The sequence below is a fragment of the Tenrec ecaudatus genome, chromosome 2 (assembly GCF_050624435.1).
Source record: "Tenrec ecaudatus isolate mTenEca1 chromosome 2, mTenEca1.hap1, whole genome shotgun sequence".
NCBI classification, from domain to species: domain Eukaryota; kingdom Metazoa; phylum Chordata; class Mammalia; order Afrosoricida; family Tenrecidae; genus Tenrec; species Tenrec ecaudatus.
In genome coordinates, this window is record NC_134531.1 from 165002295 (window position 1) to 165013100 (window position 10806).

General features: G+C 48.2%; 1 protein-coding gene across 3 annotated transcripts in view; it reads right to left on the reverse strand.

The window, feature by feature from the left end:
* Positions 1 to 10273, reverse strand: part of GEMIN5 (gem nuclear organelle associated protein 5) — a 35584-nt gene extending 25311 nt beyond the window's left edge. For 2 of the 3 annotated variants that reach the window (XM_075541879.1, XM_075541877.1), the window contains exons 1-7: positions 10037 to 10273; positions 8874 to 9034; positions 7614 to 7795; positions 3507 to 3658; positions 3107 to 3226; positions 1370 to 1502; positions 194 to 359 (exon numbers count right to left, since the gene is read on the reverse strand). In XM_075541879.1, the coding sequence (XP_075397994.1) occupies positions 194 to 359; positions 1370 to 1502; positions 3107 to 3226; positions 3507 to 3658; positions 7614 to 7795; positions 8874 to 9034; positions 10037 to 10202 (1080 nt within the window). In that variant the 5' untranslated portion in view covers positions 10203 to 10273. The remainder of the gene's footprint in view (positions 1 to 193; positions 360 to 1369; positions 1503 to 3106; positions 3227 to 3506; positions 3659 to 7613; positions 7796 to 8873; positions 9035 to 10036) is intronic. The other variant, XM_075541878.1, reaches the window with a different exon arrangement.
* Positions 10274 to 10806: the final 533 nt, after the last annotated feature.

The window sequence follows — 10806 nt, forward strand, 5'->3', positions numbered from 1 at the left end:
ATCTCGGGAGCTCTTCGCGTCTCCTCACCTCTACACAGTGTCGCTCTACCTAGCAACAACCACAGACTCGGGGACCCAGGGTAGGGTGGGGTGTGAGAAGTGAGGGCAAGTTTGACAAGCCCCCCCCCCCCCCCATCCCATCCAGGCTGTAAATCACTGCTCGACAGTGCGGAACCCAGACCAGACTGCTTACGTCTCTATCCATTGACGTGGAAAGGAGGAGCTTTTTGTTGTCGTCAGTTTGTAAAGGACACAAATTGAACACAATTCTTGAATGACTTTGCCCTTCCCACGAAGCGTTAAAGAGGGTGTATTTCCGTCTCCATGACTGGCTGAGGTCCCAGAGCAGCAGCTCGCCGCTGTCAAGGAGAAACAGAAGTGTCAGTGTCCGTTCAGTGTGAAGACAGAAGGGGCTGTTGGCTCACAGCCTAGGCCAGGCATCCTCGAACTGCGGCCCGCCATGGACACTGATGAGGCCTGCCGGGGTTTTTTGCCTTTTTTGTTTATTTACTTCAAAATAAGTTATGTGCAGTGAGCATAGGAATTTGTTCATAGTTTTTTTTTAAAAAATCTATAGTCCAGCCCTCCAATGGGCCCGAGGGACAGTGAACTGGCCCCTGTTTAAAAAGTTTGAGGACCCCTGGTCAAGGCCCTCAGCAGCAAAGGAACCTCATTACTTGTTTCCTCCAGAAACAACTACCCAACAAAATTCCCAATATACTTTGAAGCACACTTACGCATCTTTGAAGAGCACACAGAAAAAGGTGGCAACCAGGGGGCTAAAGAAGGCGGTAGCAAAAAGTAGGCAGAAAGGACTCTTCTACAAGAACTACACAGAGGCCTCCCTGGCAGCTCTAATGTGAGCAGTCCGATAGGGAATCTCTTTCTTGGGGCTTTCTGGAGTGGGATTTCTACACACCTTCTCTGTGTTACATTATTTAAAAGTGGGGGCCACATCTGTCAGATTCCCTCATTATCCTAAGTAACTAGAAACAGAACTTCTCCAAGAGTATTTGCTTAATGAATAGGCACACAACCCCTAACCATATCCCCCCACCCTCCCGGCTTTTTAACACATGCAACGATTGGAGATCAGATAACCAAAAGCTCTTGCTTATGAACACCTGGAAGGGTAAGTAAGAGGATGGAAATGGAATTTAGTTGTTTGACTTCTCTGGTCAGCTCCCAGTCCTGTTAGGAGACCCCACAGTTCTCAGTCCGGATTTACCCATGAAAAATGGCCCAGCAAGACAGAAGCCTTGGCCTCTGTTCTCACCATCTTCTAGCTCTCAAAGAGAAATCTAGGAATATCGAGGCCCAGTAGAAAACAAAATATATTAGGGAAAGTGTGTCCAAAATATACACTTACCCTGAACAGCTGGACACCAGCTGTGTTGGCTGGTCACTGGGCCAATGGAGTGTCACCCACAGGCGCTCTTTAACAGACGGGTCCACACCACCTCCTCTTCTCTTCAGGAAGGGCAATTTCAAACTCATCACTCCTGTGGATGGAAAGAAGCTCAATGGGGGTTGAGGGGGGGAGTTGGGCAGGCGGGAGGGTAAAAAAGTCAACTGGTCTGTCAAGACTATGACACTAGGTGCACGAGTCAACAGAACTTTGTCCGTCTGGGTTTTTAGAACATAAAACCACAACCAAACTCACCGCTACCTAGTCAACGACAACCCAAAGCAACCCTATAGGACCGTTGGAACCACGCTGGGGGTTTCTGAGCCTGTAACGGTTTGCTGGAGTAGACAGCCCCATCGTCCCCTGGATAATTGGCTGATGTTTTCAAACTGCTGACTTTGCACCTTACAGCCCACATGCGACCACTAGACATCATTTCTCCACAGAAACATTACAACCAGTCCAGGTACCATCAAGTTAAACGCGTGTTTACAGGCTGCCGAGTCTTGGCTACAATATGGCTTTCGAGGAAGCTCCAGCTGCTGTCCGCACACACTCACTCACATTCGGTCAACTGGTAAAGCAACGAACGGCAATCGTTTTTTCTGGCTGACAAGAAATCCAGCACAAGGGAGGGTTCTGGCAGCCCACGCTCTCACACTGGACTAGCTGCAACTGGCTCGGCTCGAACCAGAGGTTCTTAGTTCTGGTCCTGTATCAGCTGAGAGGCAGGGCTTTGCAAAACACACGTGCCAGGGCTCAACTCCCGGAGAGCCTGACGTGCCGGCCTGAGGTGGGGCTGCGGCATGCACACCTGCGAAAACTCCCCCGCTGGGTCTTGCCCTCACTGTCACCGAGTCAATTCTGACTCCTAACGTCCACAGCTGCAGCACGCCCACACTGGACTAGACATTGTACTTAGCTGGCGCTGCCAGTGAGAGTGAGTGAGAGACACAGAGGGAGGTGACGAATCCTCTCTGGCCCTTTGTCTTCTGTTGGAGCTGGATCTTTGTCATCCTGCTTCTTGTTCGCCAGCTTCCACGTGTCAAGAGAAGCCTGGTCTGAACTGGACCAGCCAGCCTATTTCTCCAACAGCGTAAGCCATTTCTCGGTATAAACCTCTTTCTATACAACGTGCACAAGTGACACGCCTTTTGCTTCTCTAGAGAACCCAACCCACACACTGGGGAAGGCTACATGGTTGAGGGTCTCTGAAATTTGGATAAGCATTTTAACACTCGAGGGTGTTTCAAAGACTTTGTGGCAATGAAAGGAAAAGGTAACAGAATTTTCCCAACAACTTTTTGAAGCCTTCTTATATATACCTATGCCAGGCATCAGGATTCATTCTGCGTTTGTTGAAGAAAAACACTAACTTTCACCATCTTTTCCAGTGCTGAGATCTAGGTCTTGCCAAGGCCCAATACTCCCCACTCTCCTAATAAACACCCTGCCCTCCATGCCAAATAGTTCATCACCAAGCAGTCCTTTCCATCTCCTGGAAGGCACCAGACCTTTCATCTTTAATGCCAAAGCCAGATTTTCAGAGCCTAAGAGTTCTAGCTCAGGGCAAAATGGAAAGGTTACTTTCTGGATAGAAGAGTAAAAAATCCTTTCCAATAAGAGCCTACACAGAATACAAGACTCCTAGTTGAAGCAGACCAATCTGCTATTTTACAAAGAAAACCCCAAACTTACCTCGGCCTCTCGAGCAGCTCCAGATGCGAATCGTCTGGTCTTTGCTTCCTGTGGCTAAGTAACAGCCTTTGGTGACCGGAGCTTGTGGTGTGACTCTCCCATTGGGAGTTTCGGGTTCTTCTAGAGAGATGGTAATTCTGTTAGGCTTGCGTCAAACATGTTCTTATCAAGGAAAAGTTAGTTCACAAGGGCTCCAGAAGCTGTGTTCATCCTAATTCTGATCTATAAAACCTTAAATGTTAAAAATGTACATGACACAATTCTACCCCTTCTGCACGGAGGGTGATGAGTCTCTCACTATATCACTACTGACTCATTCTAATTATCGAGAGGAGAATTTTATCAACCTGGCCTAGGTCTATTTCTCTGAGCTCTGAACCCTCCCTTAAATCACTGGTACCTGAAGTGTCCTCTTGGTTGCTGGATAAGCAGTCTTCACCTGGCAGGGGACACCAGGCGATGGAGTGGATCTCATCTTCGTGGCCTCGCAGCCTGTGGATAACTTCTCCTTTCTTACTGATGTCAATTATAACCACCAAGCCATCCTTGTAACTAGAAAACAAGAGTTGGGGACATGACTAAAACAGGAAAACAAGAAGACGCACAGCCTCGCAAGCAGATATTTTGGCTTAGGAGCTTATCGTTAAGAGGTTCCAACAGCTCGGAGCATTTGAGGGAGGGAAGAGTAATTAAAAAAAAAAATTCTTCCAATGTGTTTGCCTGTCTTGGATTTGTGAAACCCGTTACCCCTCGTGAACAAACTGTTGGCACCCAGTAGCACTGTACGATGTCGCGTGGCACAAAGTTCAAACAGCATGGCCTGCAGTCTGATGCATCTGAGTGGAAGGTACTCTCTGCTGGAGAAATGGGTTACACGTTCGGGCTACTAAGCACAAGGTCAGCAGTTTGAAACCACCAGCCACTCGAGGGAAAAGAAGAGGCTTTCTACTTCCACAATGACTCAGAGCAGTGGTTCTCAACCTTCCTAATGCTGCGACCCTTAATACGGTTCCTCATGTGGTGGTGACCCCCCACAAACATAAAAATATTTTCATTGCTATTCCATAACTATAATTTTGCTACTAGGCAGCCCCTGTGAAAGGGTCGTTTGACCCCGAGGGGTCGCGACCCACAGGTTGAGAACTGCTGATTTAGTCTCAGAAATGCACAGGGGCAGTTCTATCTTGTCCCAGAGGGTAGCTGTGAGTTGGGATCAACGCTAGGGCAGTGAGTTGCTTCAAAGTGCGTAGACACTGATAATTTCAACAATATCCCCAGCCGATTCAGCAGCACAAGCAGCTTCTCTTCTAAGCCACAGAAGAACAATTCTTCCAGCGGGCTGGAAACTCCTCTAATGAGAGATGCATCTGAGTGCAATGAGAGAAATCTCGTTACAAGTGACTTTTGTTTTCTGAGCTTAACAAAAGCTGCACGACTCTATATTCTAGGGCAGGATATCCTGGATGGTCGATATTATCAATTCAGAAGAAATGGAGAAATTAGTTTTTCTTTTTTTAAATAATGCAGTACTTTAGGCACAAATAGTTCCAACCACCAGCTTAAGAACAAAATATAATTCCCAAATATGTAGCCGAACTCCACTACATAGCCCTCTCCAGACAAAACTCTTTTGGAACTAAATCACTATTTTTGGAGCTAAATCACTATTGTGAATGTGCTATCATGTCACTCACAGCCTTCCTTTGTATATATTCCTAATTAAGATATAAAATGATTTTGTATATATTGAAATTTCATATAAATAGTACCCCGGTATTCCCCACATTGAGCCATTCATGTGGATACATGTAATTCTAGTTCAGGGGCAGTTATATATATATATATATATATATATATATATTAGTTTTAATAAACCACTCTATTAGGGGCTCTTACAGCTTTTATAGGAATTCATACATCAACTGTATCAAGCACATCTGTTCATATGTTGCCACCATCATTTTCAAAAAATTTTCTATCTACTTGAGCCCTTGGTATCAGCTCTTTCCCCCCTCCCTCCCTCACACTCGTGAACCCCTGATAATTTCTAAATCATTTTTATTTTCATTTATATCATACTGTGCACTGCCTCTCTCCATCCATGTTTCTGTTGTTCGTCCCCCTTGGGGTGGGGGTTGTACATTGATCATTGTGATAGGTGCCCCCTTTCTCCCGCCATCTTCCCCCTACCCTCAGGGTATCACTACTCTCATATTGGCCCAGAGGGGTTTGTCTGTCCTGGATTCTCTGTGTTCAGAGCTCCTATCTGTACCAGTGCACATGCTCTGGTTCAGTCAGATTTGTAAGATAGAAGTGGGGTCATGATGGGGTGTGTGTGTGGTGGGGAGCATTAACGAATTATAGTAATGTGTGTTTCATCGGTGCTATACTGCACCCTGGCTGGCTCATCCCTTCCCCGTGACCCTTCTGCGTGGGGATGTCCAACTGTCTACAGACGGGTTTGGGGTCTTCACTCCGGACCTGCAGTCATTTATGTTACTGTAATTATTTAATTTTGTGCACATGCCACTGTCTGCACTTTCCTTTGGGAAGTCTTCTATTCTCTGCTGTTACAAACGTAAAGTGTTACTCTGCTTTTGTTTGGACTAAGGACATCTTCCAGTCCTCTGCCTCGTCATGGAACTGTCAGTGCACCTGTGTGTTACTAATAAGTACACAACTGCTCTCCCGGTGGTTGTGCCTCCGCATGCTCCTCCACAGCACACCATTCAGGGCGGGGGAAGGAATGCCACTGCAGCTTTTTTTTGTTGTTGAAATAACGATACAATGTAATCACAGACTACATCTATTTTTGAAGACATTGATTTACTAAATTAAAAAAAAAAATCAAGCTACAAAACCAAAACTCCAGATCCATTCTGCAATGTCAGACCTGCAGGGAAAAATCCCTGCGATGAACTGCCTCTGAAAACAAATCATTCTGACCCGAGTCTCTGTGGCTTCCTTTGCCCAGAAGACCCTTTGCAAAGGTGCACATATTTTATATGCCGGCTCATTTTCAGACCCCTGCCTGCTACACCTTTCTGCTCGCTCCCTCTCTGGTGGCCCTGTGGTGGCAATCCTTCCACTTGACAGACTCCCAACAACCTCGCACCTGCCGTCGAGTCCTCCCCCCACCACGGAGCATCAGGCTCTCGAAAACACCCTTACTGTTTACTGGTCCTCTCTGCTGTAGGTACTACTCCACAAACACACCAGACATGTCCTTTTCCAACCACCCTGAGTAGGTAATTTAAATTCACAGCCACCATCTTTAGCTTGGCTCTCAACAGGGACCACGGGTCCTACAATCTTGCCCCAAAGTTCACTTTCTCATTCCCAGAGGCAACCATTCTCATATGGTCTGCCCATCATCAATTCTATTGTCAAGCACATGGGACTGACTTCCTCATTGACTAATGCTTCTCTGTGACCATCTCAATGGAATGAAGTGGGATGGCTTCCCACCAAACCAACAGATACACCTGTGCCAGGGCCCACATTCTCAGTCCTTTGTACTCGTCATCTGGGTTCAAGCCTCTCGATTTCTCAACAATGTCCCTCTTGTATGTATCTATCACCTTTTAGCCTGGCAACAAGGGCTCCCTCTTTGGCTATGCTGCCATTAGCATACAGATATGCCCACGGTATATTCCATTTAATACCCCATAATATACCTCCTCCTCTGGCTTCATGTCTATGCAATTTTTACAGTTACTTTTGTGGGGAAGAAGCTGTCTCCATGGTTATCTCCACTCCCTCACACAGACTGCCAACCCCCAGTCTTCTCAACTTGCTCCAAGCACCTCTTCTTCTGACCTGCTGGTGAAGTTAGTTCTTCCTGTCAAGAGCCTTCAAAGTGACTGACTGGGCATCGCTGGGAGAAAAGCACACATAAGGACAGAGGAAGGGGTGCGGCTACCCAGACAGCTTACAAAAACCATGGCGCCATCAGTGGGAGGGAGACTCCAGGGTCTCCCGCTTTCCCAAGCTAGCAGGAAAGCACACAGCCAGCAAGAGGGGTCTGACTTCCCATCACAGAGGACATTTCCACCACACAGAGGGGGCAGATCTAGCAAACGGGGAAAGGACGGCATCATTGCAACCAAGGGAACAGACACAAAGAAAGGAAGCAGAAGGCAAAGCGAAGCCCTGGAGAACAAAGGAAAGGAAATGATGCCAAAGTATGTGTCTGTCTCAGTCAGCGGTTCTCAATCTGTGGGTCGTGACCCCTTGGGGAGTGGGGTGGGTGGGTGCTGAATGACCCTTTCACAGGAGTTGCTTGATTCTTAACAGCAGCAAAATTACAGTTATGAAGTAGCAATGAAAATAATTTTATGGCTGGGAGGGGGTGGGTCACCACAACATGAGGAACTGTATTAAAGGGTCGTGGCATTAGGAAGGTTGAGAACCACTGGTCTAAATCATCTCCTAGAAAAATGAGAGAGGTCTGAGAAAGTCAAGCCAATGCAAAACAAAGCATCCATTCAGACAGTGTAGTACTTACCCAATGGCTACCAAGTCTTCATGATGAGGCGAACAGGTGAGGCAGAAAATTATCCTGGGTTCTACAAAGAAGTGCTGGCTGTCGTTTCTGTTAAGCCAGTAACAGAAAATGACTCCCTTTTCATCCCCAGATACTATCAAGTCCTTTACTCGAGGAGACCAGTGCAGAGTTGATATGGTGTGCTATAAAACAAACAAATCAAAACATGCATGCTTTTTCTTTTTTTAAATTAAATACTGTTACTGGGGGTTCTTACATTTCTTATCACAATCCATACATGCATCCACTGTGTCAAGCACATTTGTACATACGTTGCCATCATCATTTTCAATGCATTTTCTTGCAACTTGAGCCCTTGGTATCAGCCCCTTTCCCTCTCCTGAAATGTGTGGTTTTTCATGTGCCAATGCTTTTTACTCAATTTTTAACCTGTTACATACCTGCATAATGCTAGGCACATCGCAGGTACTTAATACTTGCTATATTAGTTGTATTAAAACCCAACCCCACCCCCCTGCCATCAATTCAGTTCTGTCTCATAACCTTCCAGCCGTGTAGGGCTTCTAGTAGGACTAAACCTTTCCAGGCACCAATGACCTCATCTTTTTTCACGGGGAGTGACCCGGTGGGTTGGAGCTACCCGACTTGTGGTTCGCAGCCCAACACCTGAAGCACAGTGCCCTAGGGCTCCTTACTGGTTACATACCAAACTTCCGTCAGCCGAGTGAAAGAAAAACATGGGCTACTGGGGCGTAGAGAATTGTGCTTTAAAACTATTCTTCTCATAGATGACATGTCAAGCTCGACTTTTTTACGTAGAGGTCCGGGAGGAGACATTTTCAGCTGAGGTCACACTGTCACCTCCCTCTTGCTGTTGCAGTGTGAAGACAAAGACAGTGATCAAGTGAATGGGAGTGGCCCTGTTCTAATGCAAGCAACTGTCAATCTCTGGTTTTGATACATTATGTTGTCGGGTGCCACAGAGCGGATTTCTAACTCATGGTGTTGCCCAGGTAGCCTAACAGAGCGGTCCTATAGGTTTTCTAGGCGGATAGCCTGGTCTTGTCTGCTGGTTAGCAGCTGGGCCCTTCATTATGTCACCACCAGGGCTTCTGACCCTATCCTAATGAATGCTGGATCTAATAATGGACACAATGACAAAATCTGCTTTGTACAAATGAGTAGGCAAAACTAGACTCGAAACTGAGAACCCTCCGCACAGATAGAGAAACGATCTAAGAAACCACTAAGCCACGGTACCTGATGCAGTGCATGCTCTGTCACAACTGCTTTTGTCTCCACATCCCAAATTTTCACAGTCCCGTCATCTGAGCTGCTGGCACAGAGGTTGTACTGACCCGGGTGGTGAGAAAATGTGAAGCCAGAGACCCTTTCAGTGTGTCCTACCAGCTCCCCTATGACTTCAAGCAAAATGAGATTCCAGGTTAATACAGCACTGCCAAGATTCCTAGCAGATTAAAACCCTTGTTAGCTAATGAGTGAGCAGCTGCTCTGGAATGAATCACCCCAGGGTCTAACTCTACCAAGAGGAGCCCAGAGCTCCCAATCGGGAACCTTCTGTGTCAGGTGATTTCACACAAATCATTTTCTCTCTGCTCTCTGAGCCTGTCTTCCCAACGGTCAAGTTCTCATTTACATTGCCGTCCCTCATTTACAAATTGAGGGGCAGCTCAAAGGAAGAATGTCAACATGATTTTCATTTAGATCTGGCCCGGGTCACTTGAAACAGATGACCAAATCCAAACTCTGCCATCGAGTCAATTCTGACTCGCAGCGACAGAACAGAACGGCGCCCAGTGAGTTTTCAGACTGTACGCCTCTACCGGAGTAGAAAGCATTTCCCTGCCGCTGAGCAGCTGGTGGGTGGATTCAAACTGTTGACCTTGCGGTTAGCAGCCCAACATGGAACCCGGTAAGCCACCAGGGCTCCTTTAAGATGGAGGATAGGACGTGGCATGTTACAAGCCAAGGCACATTCAAAACCTAGTTTGGAGCCAGAATGCACGTGGCTCACCCTATTTATTTTACAGAAACACGGATTACAAACGACACGACCTGGATTAGGGCCTGCACGTGTACGCAGCCTGTACGCCCAGGAAGGCTCCCAGGCGGCCCAGGGCTGGGGATGGATGCGCGGGTAAATGTTATCAAAGCCCCAGGCAATGCTAACTTCTCGGGGAGCGTGTGGTCCCACGTGCGAGCGCTAGAAGGCGGGACCGCGGTGCAGCTCCCTCCTGGAGACGCAGACGCGACTCAGAGGAATGATCGTGGGCGAACCCTTCATCACGCCAGGGACTCAGTTGCCCTAGGTGTGGAAGAAGGGAGGCCGCAGACTCCCACTGCGTCCACAGGGAGTCCACAGGGATGGGCAGAAAGACCCGGGCCCGGAGGCGGGGAGTTACCTCGAAACGGGGGCGTCCCAAGGCTGGCGCCGGCGCCCGGGCCCACGCGGACTAGGAAGACCGAGGTCCGTGCCGCGAAGCCGAAGAGGCCCCCGGGCACGGCGTCGCTGCAGCGGGCGCAGTACCAGTTGGGAGAGGGCGGCAGGGTCCGCGGCTCCTGCCCCATGCCTGGAGAGTCCCCGCGGGAAAGGGCCGCCCAGTGCAGACCGCTCGCCGCTCCGCGCCGTAGCCGGGAAGGGGGCGGGTCCACCCGGAGCCCCGCCTCCCCGCGGCCGCCGCTACGGGGCGCGCGGAGGCCCAGGCCCTGTACGCGCCGCCTCCGCGCAGCAAGGAAACGGAGCGAACCCAGCCCTGGGGTTAAGCATTCTCAGGCCCCCAAGCAAGATCGCGTAATTAAGGGGTTAATTCGGGGAAGTCTTCCACCCACTTTGTGCGTGCGTTCCTGGGACCCGTCTGATCATTATCCTGTCAATTACTGTTTTGAGCGCTGCACGCCAGACATTTTGCTAACTCTGGAGTTGCTTTAAAGAAATCTACAGGTGTCAAGAAGCGGTGCGCAGGGTGAAGAAAGGCCTGGCTACCGATTTCTAAAATGGCAGTTATGGAAAACGGAGGAGCACCATTCTACTCTGGCTTACATGGCGTTACCATGAATTGACTCTTACTTGATAGCAAGTGGTATATACAAGAAGCCAATTAGCAACAAAATGATTAGAGGGTGAATCAAACAAAGTAAACAAGGAAAATGTTCTGCAGTGGGTGGAAATTCT